Source organism: Monodon monoceros, unplaced genomic scaffold (genome assembly GCF_005190385.1).
Source record: "Monodon monoceros isolate NGI ecotype Baffin Bay Population unplaced genomic scaffold, NGI_Narwhal_1 Super_Scaffold_21, whole genome shotgun sequence".
NCBI lineage: Eukaryota > Metazoa > Chordata > Mammalia > Artiodactyla > Monodontidae > Monodon > Monodon monoceros.
The window spans coordinates 145,284,849-145,303,631 of record NW_021703778.1 but is presented as its reverse complement, the minus strand read 5'-3'; the positions used below and the strand labels follow the sequence as shown (position 1 = coordinate 145,303,631).

Below are 18,783 nucleotides of genomic sequence, written 5' to 3'. Positions count from 1 at the left end.
ATGCCATCTTAAGGAATCAGGACACGCACTCTTGAGGGAGAAATAAATAAAATGGATTCTCCACTTGGTTCTTGTGACATGCCAATGTTTGACAGCTGTTCTACTTAAAAACTGGAGCTCTGCCCCACATGGTGACAGCAGTGCAGATAATGACACGGTGGCAACAGCAGTGATGTGAGATGGCTACGGAAGTGTGTCCAGAGCACAGGGAGCCCAGAGCACCCTCTCACATGAAAGATGAAGTCCTTAAGCAACTGAGAAGATTCACTTCAGACTTCTATTTGCAGATAGAAAATTTTAAATTTTCTCTTGCTAACGTGAGAAAAAAACAAAAGCCGCTTTGTTCTTTTGCAGGGATATTTGTATTGAACTGGTTTAGAGATACTGGGTGATCAATAAACTCTAAAGTCAGCAGAGAAACACGAATGAAGTTCTGCCTTTTGGGATTTTACAGCCTAGATGGGGTCAACAACCATAAAAAAGTAAAAAATTCTAAAAAGTGAAAAGGTGAAAACGACGTAACTCCTCTCATCTGTTATTAGCAGGAATTAAGATTTTTATATGAGCTAGTTTTCTAGAAAATGAAAGCTTGCTTAAGGCGTAAGTCCAAAAACTCAATATTTTTAATGAAAAGTTTCTATAGTGCACTGTAAACATTTCAGTCTTTTAAAATGGAGACTGACAAACACAACTGAAGCTTTTATCAAGGGCATAATATAAACTCCAATTATCAAGACCCCAGGCTATCATGCTTTTTTAGTTTCTTTTACATCAGCTGCTCTAATTCTCCCACTACTGTTAGTCAGTCATCATGGACACCTTGAATGCTTCTCCCCTTTCCACAGATATTCCCCAGATAGCATATTGTCCTTTTGTGACCTTTCTTTACATTCAAAAAATTTCCCCTTTAAAAATACCTTTCTTTTTAAATTATGAGATAACTATATTATAGAACATGTGGAAAAAATAAAAGGGGAAAATCACCCAACTTTTCCTTGTCAGACTTTTCTGGTAGGGGTGTAAAACAATAACTGGAACAGTTGAACATTAGCTGGACTACACAGCAGTTTCCAGTATAGTTTACTTCAGTTCAGTCTGTCTTTATAGGATATGGAAAAGTATTTTTTGTATTCAGGGGTGTTGAATATCTTTCTTAATCTATTTTTAATTGAAAAAAAACCAAATAATTTTCATTTTTGAAAGGAAAGGATAATTCACCTACTTAAAACATTTAAACTAGGCACCATCAACAAACTGAAGCCACAGATGGGAGAAAATATTTGAAAAGCATATAGCTAACATGAGATTAGCATCCCTCCTCCCCTCCAAAAATATACTTCTACAAAATCAGTAAGAAAAAGACAAATAACCAATTGAAAAATGGATAAAGATCATGAACAGGCAATTCACAAAAGAAGAAATGCAAATGGCCAATAAAAAAAAAAAGCTCAACTTTATTAGAAATTTGGGAAATACAATTAAAATAACATAAGATAATATTTCAAACCCATCCAACCGGGCTTCCCTAGTGGCGCAGTGGTTAAGAATCCACCTGCCAATGCAGGGGACACTGGTTCGAGCCCTGGTCCGGGAAGATCCCACGTGCCGTGGAACAGCTAAACCCGCGCACCACAACTACTGAGCCTGCACTCTAGAGCCTATGAGCTACAACTACTGAGCCCACGTGCCACAACTACTGAAGCCTGCATGCCTAGAGCCCGTGCTCTGCAACAAAAGCCACCGCAATAAGCTGCGCACCTCAACAAAGAGTAGCCCCCACTCTCCGCAACTAGAGAAAGCCCACATGCAGCAACGAAGACCCAACGCAGCCAAAATTAAATAAACACATAAATAAATTTATTTAAAAAAAAAACCCATCCAACCGACACATAATAAGTCAGACAATATCAAGAACTGGCAAGGATGGGCTTCCCTGGTGGCGCAGTGGTTGAAGGTCCGCCTGCCGATGCGGGGGACACGGGTTCGTGCCCCGGTCCGGGAGGATCCCGCATGCCGCGGAGCGGCTGGGCCCGTGGGCCATGGCCGCTGAGCCTGCGCGTCCGGAGCCTGTGCTCCGAGACGGGAGGGGCCACAGCAGTGAGGGGCCCGCGTAACGCAAAAAAAAAAAAAAAAAAAGAACTGGCAAGGATGTAAAAGAATGCAAACAGCCATACACTCTTGACGTGTAACCACTTTGGAGAGCATACTGGCAATCTCAAATATAGTTTAAGATCATTATACCCAATCGCAGCAATGATCCTTGAGAAACTCACACATGTGCAGAAGGATTCATGAATTAGAATGTCACTGTAACACTGTTGGTTACTGTGAAAATTGGAAACTACCAAATATTTATAAACAGAATAGATTTTAATATATTCACAAAATAAAATGAATGAACTAGAGATACATGCACCTATATATAAATTCCCAAAACATGTGTCTTCTGCAGCATACACCTACATATATAAATTTCAAAAATGTGGGAAGGGCTTCCCTGGTGGCACAGTGGTTAAGAATCTGCCTGCCAATGCAGGGGACACAGGTTCAACCCCTGGTCTGGGAAGATCCCACATGCCATGGAGCAACCAAGCCTGTGCACCACAACTGCTGAGCCTGTGCTCTAGAGCCCGTGCTCCACAAGAAGAGAAGCCACCAAAACGAGAAGTCAGCGCACCGCAATGAAGAGTAGCCCCTGCTCGCCACAACTAGAGAAAGCCCACGTGCAGCAACGAAGACCCAACACAGCCAAAAATAAATTAATTAAAAAAGAAAGTGGGAACTTTCTTGTACAACTTTTACACACACACACTCTATATAAAGTTTTAAAACATGCAAAGTAATATTATATAATATTCAATATTGTTTATGTTCATAAATATTTATAGTAAGCATGACAAACTCCAAATTCAGGATAGTAACTACTATCCTGGGAGAAGAAGGGGAATGTGGGAGAGGTGCTTCAATTTTATCTGTAATTTCTTTTGTATAACTAGACTATCTTTCCAAATTAAATGCAAAATTTTGTCTTGTTTGGTTACGATTTCATTTAGTGTACAATCAATATATAACAGGAACAGAAAAAACTTAGTAAAAAAAAGTACACACAGCAAATAAGACAATATGCTATACAGTAGAGTTCCCTGTGCTATATATATAACTGTATAGCACGGAGAACTCTGCTCAGTATTTTGTAATAACCTAAATGGGAAAAGAATTTGAAAAAGAAGAAATACATGTATATGCATAACTGAATCACTTTGCCATACACCTGAAACTAACACAACATTGTTAATCAACTATACTCCAATATAAAATAAAAGTTAAAAAAGAAAAAAAAAGGAAGAAATCAAAATGATGATTGTCTATGGTGGGTAGGAACTGACTATAATGGGCCACAAAAGTACTTTCTGAGGTAATGTAAATGTTTTATAACTCGATTGTCATATTGGTTATACAGGTACACGTATTTTTAAAAATCCATTGAATTATACATTTCGGATCTACATATTTCACTATTTATAAATTTTACCTCAACAACAAAATGATGCAATTAAAAAAAAAGACAATATGTTAAAGTTTAATAAAGTTGGGTGGCAGGTACATGGGTGCTCATTATATTATTTGCCACATTTTCTCTATATGCTTAAAATATTATGTAATAAAAAGTTAAGAAATAAATATTCGGATTAAAAGAAGCCCACTATTTTTCAGCTCTCTGACTAATCTCATAAACTTCAAATCCCTTCACTGTGAATGAGATTATCTATAGCAGCCTACAAAAGGAAAACCTATTTTCTGGGCTAAGGCTGCCCTGACTGTATCTGCTAAGGGTTGAAGAATAAAGCCACCGGCAACATTTGACCTTTGGAAAGAGAAAAATACTTTAAATGTTATCTTCTACTTAACACTAACAATATATCATGTAACAATACTTGAAGTTACACAAGAAAAGTCATCTAATTGAGTACGATTTGGTTAATCAGATCCAAAATGGTTTCAATTTCATTATACTTCTTACAGGGTAACCAACTTGATCCTATTTTCTCAGGACTGCCCCAGTTTTAAAACTGAAAGTCTTGCCTTCCAGGAACCTCTCAGTCTCAGGCACACTGGGGCAGCTGGCCACCCTAACTTCTGGTCACAACAAAGCTTCTGGAAGAGAATTTATTTAGCAAATCAGCTAATTTTACAGATGGGAAAAATGAGGTACTAAGAAATTAGCTGAATTAAACCAAACTTACACATAGCTACTTCAAATTACAAGTGGATCAAACTTAGTTCTTCCTTCTGAGGAACCTGTTTACATCTCATTCAGCCACAAGCCCTAAATGCCAATTCATCAGTGTTCTTGGACAATTCTGAATACCCAGTTAACCTCTCACTTCTTTCCCAAACTCAAAGCATTGCCCCATGATATGAATTCAAGACTTGGGATGCTCCTGACTTTGGAGGGAGATACTGAGTAGAGGAAAGGAACAGAGGCTCCACTTCTTTACACTGATCTTTACCTAGTCTGTAGGGAAGATATTCACTCTCCTTCTGGTTTCAAAAATATTTTTAAATGAATTTTCTTTTTGTAATATCTACTGCAAAATAGCATGTTTGAGTACTCTAGAATATAGAGTCATACAGATAAGCACTTCACTAGGGTAGCTATTCAAAGGAGGGGAAGACAGAGGAAAAAGGAAAATCTGCTCATTTATGATAAACATCCCCAAAATGCCAGGCCCTAAAGCTACATAATGTTTGTCACAGCACCTAGCACAGAGTCCAACACACTGAAGACATTCAACATGAGAGTTTCCTCTCCTGAGTAGTGTGGAAAGATTCACACTTTCCACATCTGTCAATTTCCTTTTAATTCCTCTAAACTAGTCCTGAGCAAATAAAGAAGAAATAAGCCTGATAAGGACTTTTTGTGCCTTTAGAGGCTTGTCTTCGGGTACTTGTATTTAACAACTCCACTATCCAACAGCAGAAATAAAAGAGCTGCTTTCAATTAATCTGCAAAAACAGTCTTCTATGTCCAATTTAAATCTGGACCTACCCCCATTTTTTCATAACCAACCAGAGCATATACTTAAACAATGGCTTCTTTATAGCTAAAAAACATAACGATGAGATTCTTTTCCTCGCTCTTTGGGGTTTTTTAAAGTACGTTAGTGCAAAATGAATAGACTTCGTATTTTTCTTCCCCAGCATTTTTTCATACAATGTCTCTTTTCAGTATTACAACATTTTTCTGGGGTATGAGACCGTTGGAAGAACAGAAGAAATACTGGAGCGAGTTTGGGATTAGAAAGCACAGTTTTAAGTTCCAGGTCTGTTATTTAACTTTCTATGTGGTCTTGGACAAGCATTTTCACTGTAAAATGGCAATAATACCTATCTTGTGGTAACTGGAAAATATAAGAATGCATGCATGAGATCTTCATAAGCTACAGAAGATATTTTTAAGGAGATAAAAGATAAACTCAATTAACATCACATTATCAACAGCAGAGGCAAAAGTAAACAAATAAATTAGGCCTGATTTTCTGGACAACGGTGCCCTAATAGATCTGGAAGGTACCACTGAGAACACAACTTGCTAAGACTTGCTAAAATTAGACCATGAACACATGCAATTATCAATAACAATCCTACATCATTTGTACCTCCTCTAGAGCTACCCTTTTTTCAATTTATCAGTCACTGAGGTGTTAAAAAAAAAGGCAGTAAAAAATACCAGGAAAGCCCCACAAAACCTGAGTGTGAGGGATATAAACAATATTACACCAACAGTGGAGAGCTTCCTATGTGCCAAGCACTGTTCTTTGAGGGAAGCAGGTAAGCAAATCATATCTAACTACACAGTATGTTAGGAACACTGGTAAGTGCTACGCACAAGTAAAGCCAAGGAAGGGTACAGGGAGTGCCGGGTGGCAGGGAAGGAAGGCATGGCCTCACTGATAAGGTGACTCAGGAGGTGGCCTGAAGGAACTGAAGAGACCCAGGGAGAAGAGTGGGAGGAGAACCCAGGGCCCAGAGGAAGCAGTGAGGGAGGGGGAAGATGGTGAGAGACAACAGAGGGTGGGGGAGGGGACAGTTTAAACCTCAGAGACTAGATTTTATTCTGAGATGAGATGTCTTTGGAGGGTTTGGGGCAGATGACTGACATTTAACTTCTTAGCTGTGGAATCTTTTGTTCAAAGGGATCCACAGAAGATCAATATGTACAACAGATAAACTAGGAGATGCTCTGGTTAAGGAAGGGGCACCCAGAGACCTACATCAACTGTTCCCACTTTTCCCCTCTCTTCTCTGAAGTAACAGTTTGAAAATGAGTACAAAGTCTGTAGCATCCAAACTTTCACAGCCTGTACCCCAAGAACTTTATAATCCTGCCCAGCCTATCTTTTCAAAAGTCCATTCCTGGGGAACAGCAAAAAGGAGTAAGTCAAGCTGCTGACACACAGCAGAGGAGCAGGAGTGCTGTCAGAAAAATCAGTCCTTCGTACCACTGCTTGTTAAAACACCCGCCCAGGCACCAGACGCGACAGCCCCTCTTCCCTCCCCCAACCCCTCAGGTGTTCTCTTTCAGGGCGTCCCTTGAAATTCATTTTAACTTGATTTCACTTGTTTAAAAATGCTCTAGCAATACAGTGTCATCTGCCTCTGCTGACGTATCTCCAGATAGAGTCCCCTGTCAATTGATATGGTAGGAAAATTCTTCCTCCACTAGTGTTATTTCTTCTCTCAGTAATGACTTCCCAGTTTGCTCTATTCTAATCCTACGCACCCATCAAAGTTTACTTTGTGAAGCCCTCCTCCCACGTTTTGACCCTGAATTGGAATCCTAAATCTTTGGAGTGTGAAGGGAACTTCCAGGCCACTTAGTGCTCTAGTTCATGGCTCATTCCACGAACTAACCCTCTGCAGATCTGGCTGGTAGTCTTCCAGCCTCCGTAACTGCTTTTAGTGACATGCACACACTAGCCCACAAGGCAGCCTACGCTCTTTCAGACGTAAAGTCCTTGGGAGGAAATTTCTTTTTACTGATCCAGAACCTGTTTCCTTCTATCACTGGTTCTGCCCTCTGGTTCTAATAGAGGAAAGTATGCCCTCTGCCCCCCATCCCCTGCATCCAGCATAGCTTACAGTTGGCCTTGTGGCTTTCCCCATTCTGGCTCCACCTCTAAAAATGCGGCTGATGCCCCAGCCATCTCACAAGCCATTTGTGGACTGCCTTCAACCTGTAATGGTTAGCTAACAGAGTGGCAGGCAGCTCTGGTCTGTGTGTATAGCCAGTGAAGTGTCTGTGTCCCATGCCACTGACTACACCCCCTTTCCTGATTCTCTCCTTTGACCTATCCTAGGACTTCTACCCTTAGCCCTGCATTCATCATTCAGTCAATGAGCATTTACTGAGCACTGTCAAGAACCAGGCTAGGGTCTTCCCTGGTGGCACAGTGGTTAAGAATCCGCCTGCCAATGCAGGGGACACGGGTGCAAGCCCTGATCCAGGAAGATCCCACATGCTGCAGAGCAACTAAGCCCGTGCACCACAACTACTGAGCCTGTGCTCTAGAGCCCACACACTACAACTACTGAAGCCCGTGCGCCTTAGAGCCTGTGAGCCATAACTACTGAGCCTGTGCTCCAGAGCCCGTGTGCTGCAACTACTGAGCCCGCGTGCTGCAACTACTGAAGCCCAGACACCTCGAGCCTGTGTTCCGCAACAAGAGAAGCCACCGCAATGAGAAGCCTGTGCACTGCACGAAGAGTAGCCCCCGCTTGCCACACTAGAGAAAGCCTGTATGCAGCAAGGAAGACCCAACACAGCCAAATATACATTAAAAAAAGAAAAAAAATTAAGAAAGAAAAAAAAATGAAAGAACCAGGCTAGGCACTGAAAAACTAAAAGTAAATAAAATGTACTCAGCTCATAGAAGAATAAGAGCAAGCTAGGTAAAATAATAAATAGCCGGGGAAGTTGGAAAAGGCCTCAGAGGAGGAGGTGATGCCTGAGCCAGGGAGGAACTGTATCAACACCCAAGTCTCACACAGCCTTGTGTCCCCTGCACCAAATGGTACAATGCTTTCCCTTATTTGAAGTTCAGCAAATATGTAAATTTGATAAAGTAGAGAAAGCCTGCTCAGCCCCCTGAGCCTCTCCTGGAGGCGAGGGAGGGTGGTCACTGAATCCACAGTCTGAAAGGGCAGTTGTAGAGGTTGACACTGTACCTGGCTACGTACAGTATTGCTCAGGTGGTTGTCCTCGGACATCTGTGCATTCTGGAAGTAGGACAAGGGTGCAGGTAACTCTGTCATTGGAGCAACTGTACAGAAATACTTTTTCACAGAAAACAGAGCCTCTTGGGGTTCTGAAAAGGGAAAAAGAAAACAGTCTTTTGTGCATTACAGTTATACTTTTATTTTGAAACACTTTCATAAGTTACTTTCACCAAAAACAAACCTTTCTTTCATGTGTTATCCTCCAGGCCAAGCTTTCTAAGGACCTCACAGGCTGCTGTCACTTGCAGGCTCCTGGATTAGGTCTGAAATAGGATTTTACTGGGTTACCCAGAGTTGGTCAAATCCTAGTAAACCCATTCACACCAATTAAATACTTATAAGACTAATTTGTAAACCAGTAATGTATTAATTTGCCAGGACCTTCAACTGACAAACTTTTGTCAGCTCAAGATACCTCTTGGTAATGAGTAGATCTACTTGAGAAACCAAATATTTTCAATCAGAATGATATCTAATGATTTCAGATCTAGAGCAAAGGGAGCTAAATGATCTTAAAGAATGTTCTCATCAACATCCCTCTTCCAATCCAACCTAATTTACATCACCATAAAATTATTTGTCTAGTGCTTTTAATTTTGCAAAATTTCTTTTTATCATCTCATTTTTTTTCTTTACCACAATGACCCAAGACAGGGTAAACAGGTAACATATCTATTTTACAAAAGCAAGTTGAGTGACTTGCTTAAAAGCACACAACTGGGCAGACCAGGACCAAAATCGCAGACTCCTAACTCCCAGCCTCTACTCTGCATCCTGGCACAGCCTTGCTTACACACATCATCATTCTGTCTCCCACACTTCAGCCTCCTGGGGGCCACATTCTCATTTGCCTGTCTACCTGAATTTCCATCAGCCGATTCCTTATGACTTCAACTATCCTTTTCATTGAAAGTCTTCAGAAATATAGAAGGAAAAAAATCTGTTCGCATACCTAAGCAGTATTCTAATTCACTTATAGTATCCAAAACATTACCATGTACATATTTACATGAAAGCATTTTGTTAATGTCTTGTTTCATTTTTACTTTTAACTTCAGGAACTTCTACACTCTAAATATTCTTTCTTATTCTAATGATTTTTTCATCAAAAACACATAAAGCAACTTTTTCCTCTAGTAAAGGTATTGACTTCCAATTAACCTTTAATGACCTATATTTGGATCATTCGAATCATGACAAATTCTTAATCAAGGTATGCTTTCCCTTTTATCCTACATACTTTTTTTTATTTTTGGCCACGCCATGCGGCATGCAGGATCTTAATTGCTCCACCAGGGATCAAACTCCCACTCCCTGTGGTGGAAGCGCAGAGTCTTAACCACCGGACTGCCAGAGAAGTCCCTATCCTACATGCTTTTAAATACCGTGCCTGGGACTTCCCTGGTAACACAGTGGTTAAGACTCCGCGCTCCACAGGGGGCCCATGTTTGATCCCTGGTCAGGGAACTAGATCCCACATGCATGCTGCAGCTAAGAGTTTGCATGTCACAACTAAAGAGCCGGGTGAGCCGCAACTAAGGAGCCCATCAGCCACAACTAAGGAGCCCGCCTGCTGCAACTAAGACCCAGCACAACCAAATAAATAAATATTTAAATAATAATAATAATAAAATAAATAAATACTGTGCCTACCTTTCTCCTCCCCTCCAACTTCAGCCCATAGTTAGCTGGTATGAGATCACAGGATTGCTAATTAATATTAACTAAACATGATGTACTTATGCAATTCTGTTTTAAATATATAATATTAATTTGTTTTAAAAATAAAATGAATTAAAATTAAGAATAGATTCAATAGTTACTTTTATGGGGGTTAATCACTGGAAGGGGGTACACAAGAAGCTTCTGGGGGCATTGGTAATGCTTTGTTTCTTGATCTGGGTGCTAGTTACACAGAGGTTTCAGTCTGTGAAAATTCACTGAGTTGTACACCTACGATCTGTGCACATTCCTATATACTTCAATTAAAAAAGTCAAATAGATTTTTGTGGGTGTAAACCTATATTTAGGGTTTGGCAATATGTATGTTAGCTTACCCAAAAGGGAGGTGGATTCCAATAGAACAGTTATATTTTCAAAGTATTGAAAGTAAATGTCCTGACCTATGCTTCTATATTTTTAAAAGTTGACTATCTAATTGAAAATTTAACATTAATGTAGCATTAATGATCAACAACACAGCACATATTATTCCCTTCTTTTTCACAAAAACATTTAGTACAGCACCTACTACCTCAGCTAATGCAGAAATGCCACAGGACGGCAAACAGAAAAAGGTGCAACTGGTTACCTCCACTGGCTGCTCTGAAGACTACACCACGTCATTTAAAGTACAGCTCTATTACAAAAAAACCCTTAGAAATCTGTCACTGATATTCTCATACAATCCCTCAGAAACAAAACCAAGTAAGCAAGACAGTGTTAGCCAAATGAAACAAGCAAAAGGCAAGAAAAGGCTCTGCAGGCAAAAATAAATAAAAAGTAAATAAAATGTAGTACATTTACAGGTACAATATGAGCAGAAGAAAAGTGATTGTTCATTCACTAAACAGGAGTTTACTGGCTGTCTACTTATATCAAAACTCAAAGACAGACATTGAGAGGATTTAATTAATTATGTTCACTTTACCCATTTTACAGATAAAAACAACGTGGCACACAGAAGTTCATGAACGTGCCCAAAGTCACATTCAGTAAGCAAAGGAGCAAAGCAAAGGTTCACGTATTACACTACTTTGCCTCTATATAAAATTTCATCCCTGCCATCTAGGAGTTTATAACAGTGAGCATTAAGACACACTGAGCTGATTTTTATTACTAGTAAAACTATTGCTTTGACATAAATGAGATCTTAAAAAAAAAAAAGTAGTAAATGAGATCTTAAACTTCAATAACTGGTCTAACTAGAAATTAAAAACTAGTGCCAGGGCTTTCCTGGTGGCGCAGTGGTTGGGAATCCACCTGCCAATTCAGGGGACACGGGTTCGAGCCCTGGTCTAGGATGATCCCACATGCCGCCGAGCAACTAAGCCCATGCGCCACAGCTACTGAGCCTGTGCTCTAGAGCCCGCGAGCCACAACTACTGAGCCTGGGCACCACAACTACTGAAGCCCGTGCTCTACAACAAGAGAAGCCATCGCAATGAGAAGCCTGCACATGGCAACGAAGAGTAGTCCCCGCTCGCCACAACCAGAGAAAAGCCCGTGTGCAGCAATGAAGACACAACACAGCCAAAAATAAAATAAATAAAATAAAATAAATTTATTAAAGAAAAAAAACTAGTTTCAAAAGCATTCCCAATATAACAGTCCTGGTACTTCTTTTTTTTTTTTTTTTAAAGATAAGCTATAATGAGAATCTGGTCATTTTAATTTAAGTGGTTCCCATTATTAATCTTATGCTTATAGGATCTGTCCAACTATTAAAAGAAATCACACAAACTGATTATCATACTGGAGCTTTCTCAGACGAATCTTGTAAGAATCATCTATAATACAGTAGTCACTTTAACATATTCCAATACTACAGTCGACCCAGACTGAACCAACTGCATATCAAAAATATTTGAAAAAAATTCCAAAATTAAGTAAAACCTAATTTGCTTGTGCCAGCAAATAATTACAATAGTATTTACATTGTATTTACAACTATATACATACCATTTCATTGTATTAGGTATTATAAGTAATCTAGAGATGATTTAAAGTATACAGGAGGATGTGTGTAGACTACATGCAAATACTATGCCATTTTATATAAGGGACTTGAGCATCTGAGGATTTTGGTGCTCATGGGGGTGGGGGGGGTGGGAGTCCTGAAACCACTTCTCCTCCACCCCTACCCCCTCAACCACAAGGGACGACTGTATTTAAAAGACACATCTGTATTTACATGTAAAACACTAAGGCTCAGGCAAGGTAAAAGAATCTGTCAGTGTACAACTATGAGGCAAGTAACACCAGTTCCAGAACCCAGGTCTTCTGATGCCCAGCCCAGGTGTTTGCCAGTTCAACAGGAGAAAGCTCATGCCTCCACTGATGTGTTGAAGATCACAATGCTGCAGGGTGACTCTCCCTGGAAGAGCTGCTCTTTACATGGAGCTCAGTAGGAAGCAAAGGTAGGCAACAGGGTTAGCTAGGTCTTCAGTCAGGTCTGGTGAACAGACAATCATTGTTGGTACAAAGAAAGGGGCAGGCAAAGCTGGATTTGACTCTGGTCCAGTAACAGCTGAAAACAATTGATGACTGCACGGAGAAAGCCAACGACCCACTGTTCCCGGACCCACTGTTCCCGCAGCGCGGCAAAAGACACCAGTGGGCTTTGTAACATTCTTAACAGTGCCCTGAGAGCAAGAAAAGACAGTTGTTGGGAAGTGAGGATCTTTCGTGTGACCTGGATTGCATAGGGAGTGGGAGTAGGAATGTAAGTAGATTTTGGTGTTTTCTCTCTCTGGCCAACTGCTAAAGATTTTCTGAGACTGATACAGCACAACACTCGAATTCACTGCCATCCATTCCTTTTTTCTCAAGACACTTGCTCAATCAGACAAAAGGAAAAAAAAATCCTTCTCTGATGGGCAACTACAATTTCTTTTTATTGTATACAAAGACTAAAAAAAAGCTCCAAGAGAATACAAATAATCTCGAAGTTCAGATGTGCTGAACAGAAAAGTCTGTCTAGCCAGAAAACCTATCCATCAGCACTTCGAAAAGTATCACAGGAGCAGTGTTTAAAATCCCAAAAAGGAGCTTATTAAAAATTCCATTTAAGGAAACACCAACAGAAAAGTACATTTCTGTCTCTCACTACATCCCAAGGTAGCAATTTTTTTTTCTTTTGGTCATGCCACGCGGCATGTGGGATCTTAGTTCGCTGATCAGGGATTGAACCCGTGCCCCCTGCACTGGAAGTGCGGAGTCTTAACCGTTGGACTGCCAGGGAAGCCCATCCAAGGTAACAAATTAAAATAAATAAAAATAACTTGAAATTAATTTAAAACTTCAGGAATACAGCCTAGAAAGACCCTCAGAATTTTAAGAGGCCAGGAGCAAATAATTTCCCCAGCCCTACAAGAGGCTTTGTGAAAGTGGTAGGCTCTGAAAAGAGCAAGGATAGTGATACATCCTATTTGGTGATTTTTTTTCCCTCCTTCCTTCCCACTCTACTTCTGTGAACCATCTGTGGTAGGTTAGATTATTATTCAGCAAATATTCACTCCCTCCCCCAGCATCCCCAAGGGAGGAATACTTCTCTCCAGTGATGTTGAGCTTGGCTCTGTGACTTGCTTTGGCCTCAAGGTAGGTGCAGTCTACTACCCACTCCAGGCCTTTGGGCACAATCTTATGACTTGCTTTGGTTGATGGGATTTTGGCAGATGTGGCACAGACAGTTAAACTGTGCTTGTGCAGGTAGCCTTGCCTTCTGTACTTCTGCTGTTCCCTCATGAAGAACTTACTTTGGGTGGCCACTGCCCCTTCAGTCTGGGCCCCAGAACAAGACAAGAAAAGCAGAATTGTCTTAGCTGTCCCCTTTAAGCAGAGCGAGAGCTAATGCTCTAAGGCAGCGGTCCACAACCTTTTTGGCACCAGGGACCGGTTTCGTGGAAGACAACTTTTCCAAGGACCGGGGGTGGGGGGATGGTTTCAAGATGGTTCAAGCGCATTACATTTATTGTGCACTTTATTTCTATATAATGAAATAATTATACAACTGACCATAATGCAGAATCAGTGAGAGCCCTGAGCCTGTTTTCCTGCAACTAGATGGTCCCATCTGAGGGTGATGGGAGACAGTGAAACCCAAAGAGTGTTGCTTATCCTTTCACTTTTTTCAGGAGCTTTTGGATTTGAGAATTGTGGATATGGGACCATGGCTCTGTATTATTATAGATTCTTTTCCCCCCCAAATTTAATTTCTACATGGAAGATATAATTACCCTGAGTCATTGTATCAAATTTGTTGTGGAAATGGGTAGAACACAACTAATCTTTAATGAAGAAAATGACTATTCACACCTAATTAATTCGTAAATCATTGACTATACTCAGCAATACTTGCATTCTCTCATTTGCTTTAGATCAACTTAAGGAACTGTACAAGGCATTGTGAAAACCAAATATTAATACCCTTTAATCAACAAACACTTACTGGGTTTCTTCTACATAACCATACACTGTGATAGGTACCAGGGGTGCCAGTGAATCAGACGATGCTTCTGTTCACCTAAGGAGCTTACTATCTAGAGGGGAAGACAGACAAGTATGCTTTTACATTAATTACATGTTGAAATAAAAATATTTTAAATGTATTGGGTTATATAAAATATATCATTCAAGTTAATTTTACCTATTTCTATCTGAAAAATTTTTGCTCATTAGAAAATGTAAAATTAACCTTTGTAGCTCACATTATGTTTCTAATGGACAGTACTGCTCTAAAGCTTCAGGTTTTCTCTCCTACAAACAGGCTTAATACTGAAAATCCCTGACAACCTTTTCCTTCCTGAAGCTTCCCTCCCTTCCTCAGTTTTTATGACACTGCACTATGGAGGTTCTCCTCCCACCACTCATTCCCCTCAGCTGGTTCCTCATCCTCTTTCACCCCCCCATTATAAGTGTTCCTAAGGCTCTGCCTGGGCTTCCTTGTCCCCCCTCTTTCCTTAGGCATCTCCTCCACTGCTCCAACATCAACTGCTAAGTCTATTTAAGTGACCCATGTTTACAGCTCCAGGCCTGTCCATGGGATATTTAACTGCTGGCACTTCAAAAGTGAGACTTCCAAACTGTTTCCTCATCATCTTCCTCTCTAGACTAGTTCTTTGCCTCTAACTTCCTTATTTCTGTAATCGTCTCCCCCATTCTCTAAACTTAAAGCGTCCTAGTCAACTTTACACTTTACTCCTTGCGCCTCAATTGGCTGTTATGTCCTCTTCATGATGATACTCTTCCTTTCTAAGCTTCTGCCACCATCAAAGGTCAACTTTTCATTATATCTCACCCGGATTATGCAAAAGTCACCTAAAATCTCTTATCCATTCTAGCCCCCACGTGCCTAAAGCAAAGTTCTTATCACAAAACTTATGAAAAGCAAAGCTCAAAACACCTTCCAAATCTGCCTGGCATCTATCACATGAAGGAGAGGCAGTATTAGCGGGCTCTGAAAGGTTTTTCAGAGTACATCCAAAAGAAGTCTCTCCCTGCAATCTGATGTAACAGTAGTGGGATAGCAGGAGCAGAGGCAACCTGGATCTGAGAGGGAAGAGGACCACATTAGCCTTGCTGACAAATGTTATATCTTTCCTGCTAGAATGATTCTCAGAGACCAACTCCAATCCTCCAGTTCTCCCCAAATGGAAATTCACGAGGCAGTCTAGGACTAGGGGCAGCCATTAACTTAAAATTCAGCACTAGATCATATCCATTCAGAGGAAAGTATGCCCAGAATTGTGGTAACTATCTACCCAAGGACTAGGAGTAGACGAATGGAAAAGCTGATGATCGATGCCGCTTCTATCATCTACTTTACTTTGGGGAAGGCGGGTAGAGGTGAGGGAATCCATCCACTCAATAAATAGGCTCCTTTTCATTATTAAGGGCTTGTTATTAAATGGAGGTGGGAGGGGGTTTAAGTTGGCTGAACCCTGCAATGAGTTAAGGAGAACTGAAATTGGCTTTTGCAGGTGACTGAAAGCCAAATGCAACAGGCTCCAATCTACTTTCCTGTTTTTATCCTCCTTCATAACAGTTATTAAATGTGCACACTGGGTCACTGGACCCTTAGCATCCAGAGGGCCCCTCTTCCTAGTACACCCTCTGATACAATGCTCTCAATTCAACTCCGAGGGTGTAAACCTTTCCATTGTAAAAGATAACGTAAATAACAAGATGCCCTTAACCAGATGTAATCTCTACCTGCCTCAAACTTCAGAGAATACTATGACTTTTACAATGTACTCTGCCATAATTTGCATACTATTCGTATCTCACATAGTAAACCTTGAACACTTTATTCATCTTGTCCAAAGCAGGCAAGCAATGCTTTTAAAATTATTAAGTTACTCTCCTACAAGAGAAGCAGATATTTATTTGAAAGGAATTTGGGCGGGATGAAAACGTCAAGTATCTAAAATACATGCAAAGCACTGGACATATATGCCTCGTGACAGTCCCGATCAGGCAGACCCTGTTGTATTCCGTCCCGAGCTGAGACAGAAGGAACTTAGCCCTGAGTGCCACTCGCTTCCCCTGGACAAGGACACATTCAGGGCATAAGGCGCAGAGTTTCAACAGTTGCTCAACCAGACCCAGCGCCAGGCGCTTCCTCTTTCTCCTGCTCCACTCCAGGCAAGACGGTCAATCCCCGCCCAAGGCACCTGCGCCCTGAGATGTCTTCGGGAAACCAGCACTTCCGGACCAAGGCTGCGAAGGGGAACCTCTCTTCAACCTGATCGCGCGCCGCGCCCGGAGCCCGAGAAACGGGCCGCCCCTACTCGTTCTCCACACGGGGTTCCCTGGTGCCCGCCCGACCGCACCCCGCTCCCCATTCTCGAGGACACCGGCTCCGCGGCCCGGACAACGACAAAGGGCCCGGCCCTGCCCGCAGCCACCCGTGTCGGCACCGGATGAGAGGTGTGTTTCTCTCTCCCCAGCTCCCCATCGGGCACCTACCCTTTCCTCGCCGCCACCACCGGCCTCTAGCAGCTGAGGTTCCTTCCCGAGCAGCCACTGTTTTGTTTCCGATGTGAAATCGCGGCCTTTGGAGCGGCCCGGCCCAGGCCCCGCCCAAAAGGCCTCACCGGTGTCGTCACTTCCGGCCCCGGAGCCGTTGGTGACCAGCCTCCGAGGGGCGGGGCCAAAGGCGGAGGGGCGTGGACCAGAGGAAGGGGGTGGATCTTCCGGTGGTGAGTGGGGACTGAGGAGGAGACCCTGCGTTCCCGTTGGCCTTCCGACCCGGAGGGACACCCTGCTCCCCTCTCGGCACCCTCCGACCCCTGATGGTGCCAGCACCGGTATGAGGTTGTCAGAGATCTACTGCTCTTGAGCTGAGGATCAAAATTTCTACGTAAACTGGACCCAGTGTGTGCTTCTCCTACAAGTGCTGGCATCTTAAATCTAACGTTTCTTTCATTTCTCTATAGTCCTATTTGTACAGTGTTTCTCAGTGCGAATCAGCCGCACCACAATCAAAAGGAAGCTAACTTAAATTGTAACTACCTGTGCCCTCCATCCCCTACCCAATGAATCAAAACTTTTGGTGGGTGAGAACCTGAGAAACTGCATTTTAAACAAACATCGTCTGGGATTCTTCCGCTCCAAGTGTAAGAACCAGTTTTCCTAGATGGTAAGCTTTCAGAGAGCATAAATTGTGTTATTTTTATTTTATTTTTTTTTGCGGTACGCGGGCCTCTCACCGCCGCGGCCTCTCCCTGACCGGGGCACGAACCCTTGTCCCCTGCATCGGCAGGCGGACTCTCAACCACTGCGACACCAGGGAAGCCCAATCGTGTTATTTTTGTAATCCCAAAACCTAACATAGTATCTGGTACACAGTGAGTTGCTCTATGGTTGTTTGATATTTGCATCTTCCAGCTTTCCATTCAAATGGCTGTAAAAACAGTACCAATAACTCCTTAAGTAGCATACCACACACATACATTCATCTGAAAGCTAACAATGAGTACTATCATGTAAAACCAAAGGTGAACAATGGAGAAATGTTCAAATTCACAGGTAATCAGAAAACTGAAATCAATAACATGGCATCTGGCCAAATGAGATTTTTTTATTTCTCTTAAATTCTCCCTCCAAGATAACCCTTCATATTCCTAGAGCCATCTCTCCTCCCTGCCCCCCTCGAATACATGACCGGTTTTAAATAGGTTTTACACACTTTATATTTAAGAACAGAAGTAGCAGTAGCAAGTTTTTCTATTAACAGAGAATGTTGGGGAAACAAAAAGGTTGACACCCCCCAAAAACAATTTTTTTTTTTTTTGCGGTACGCAGGCCTCTCACTGTTGTGGCCTCTCCCGTTGAGGAGCACAGGCTCCGGACGCGCAGGCTCAGCGGCCATGGCTCACGGGCCCAGCTGCTCCGCGGCATGTAGGGATCTTCCCGGACCCGGGCACGAACCCGTGTCCCCTGCATCGGCAGGCGGACTCTCAACCACTGCGCCACTAGAGAAGCCCAACAATTTTTTTTAAAGTTCTCTCTTCCGTCCTCAAACTTCACAAGGGTAGGAATTTTTGCCCGTTTGTTTACATATATTGCAAATGCTGAGAACAATGCCTAGCACATAAAACAGTTCAATACATTTGTCAAACAAGCATAGGCTAAAAACCATCCATTTGTGAACTAGTTCAGTCTCTTTCAATGCAATCTGGGATGTAAGTAGAAAGTGTTAAAATTCTGGTAATCTATTCTTAGAAACAATCTCAATACAAAAATTTGTGCAAAGATGTTCATGGAGTATTATTAATAGCA

At 41.8% G+C, this 18,783-nt stretch overlaps 1 protein-coding gene across 3 annotated transcripts in view; it reads right to left on the bottom strand.

Annotated features, from left to right (window-relative positions):
- The window catches only part of PSEN1 (presenilin 1), a 74,621-nt gene extending 57,527 nt beyond the window's left edge, over positions 1 to 17,094 (bottom strand). Inside the window, exons 1-3 of one of the 3 annotated variants that reach the window (XM_029237916.1) lie at positions 16,969 to 17,094; positions 8,462 to 8,543; positions 8,242 to 8,369 (exon numbers count right to left, since the gene is read on the bottom strand). In XM_029237916.1, the coding sequence (XP_029093749.1) occupies positions 8,242 to 8,316 (75 nt within the window). In that variant the 5' untranslated portion in view covers positions 8,317 to 8,369; positions 8,462 to 8,543; positions 16,969 to 17,094. Of the gene's footprint in view, positions 1 to 8,229; positions 8,370 to 8,461; positions 8,544 to 16,968 lie in introns of all 3 variants that reach the window. The other 2 variants (XM_029237913.1, XM_029237914.1) reach the window with 2 other exon arrangements.
- Positions 17,095 to 18,783: the final 1,689 nt, after the last annotated feature.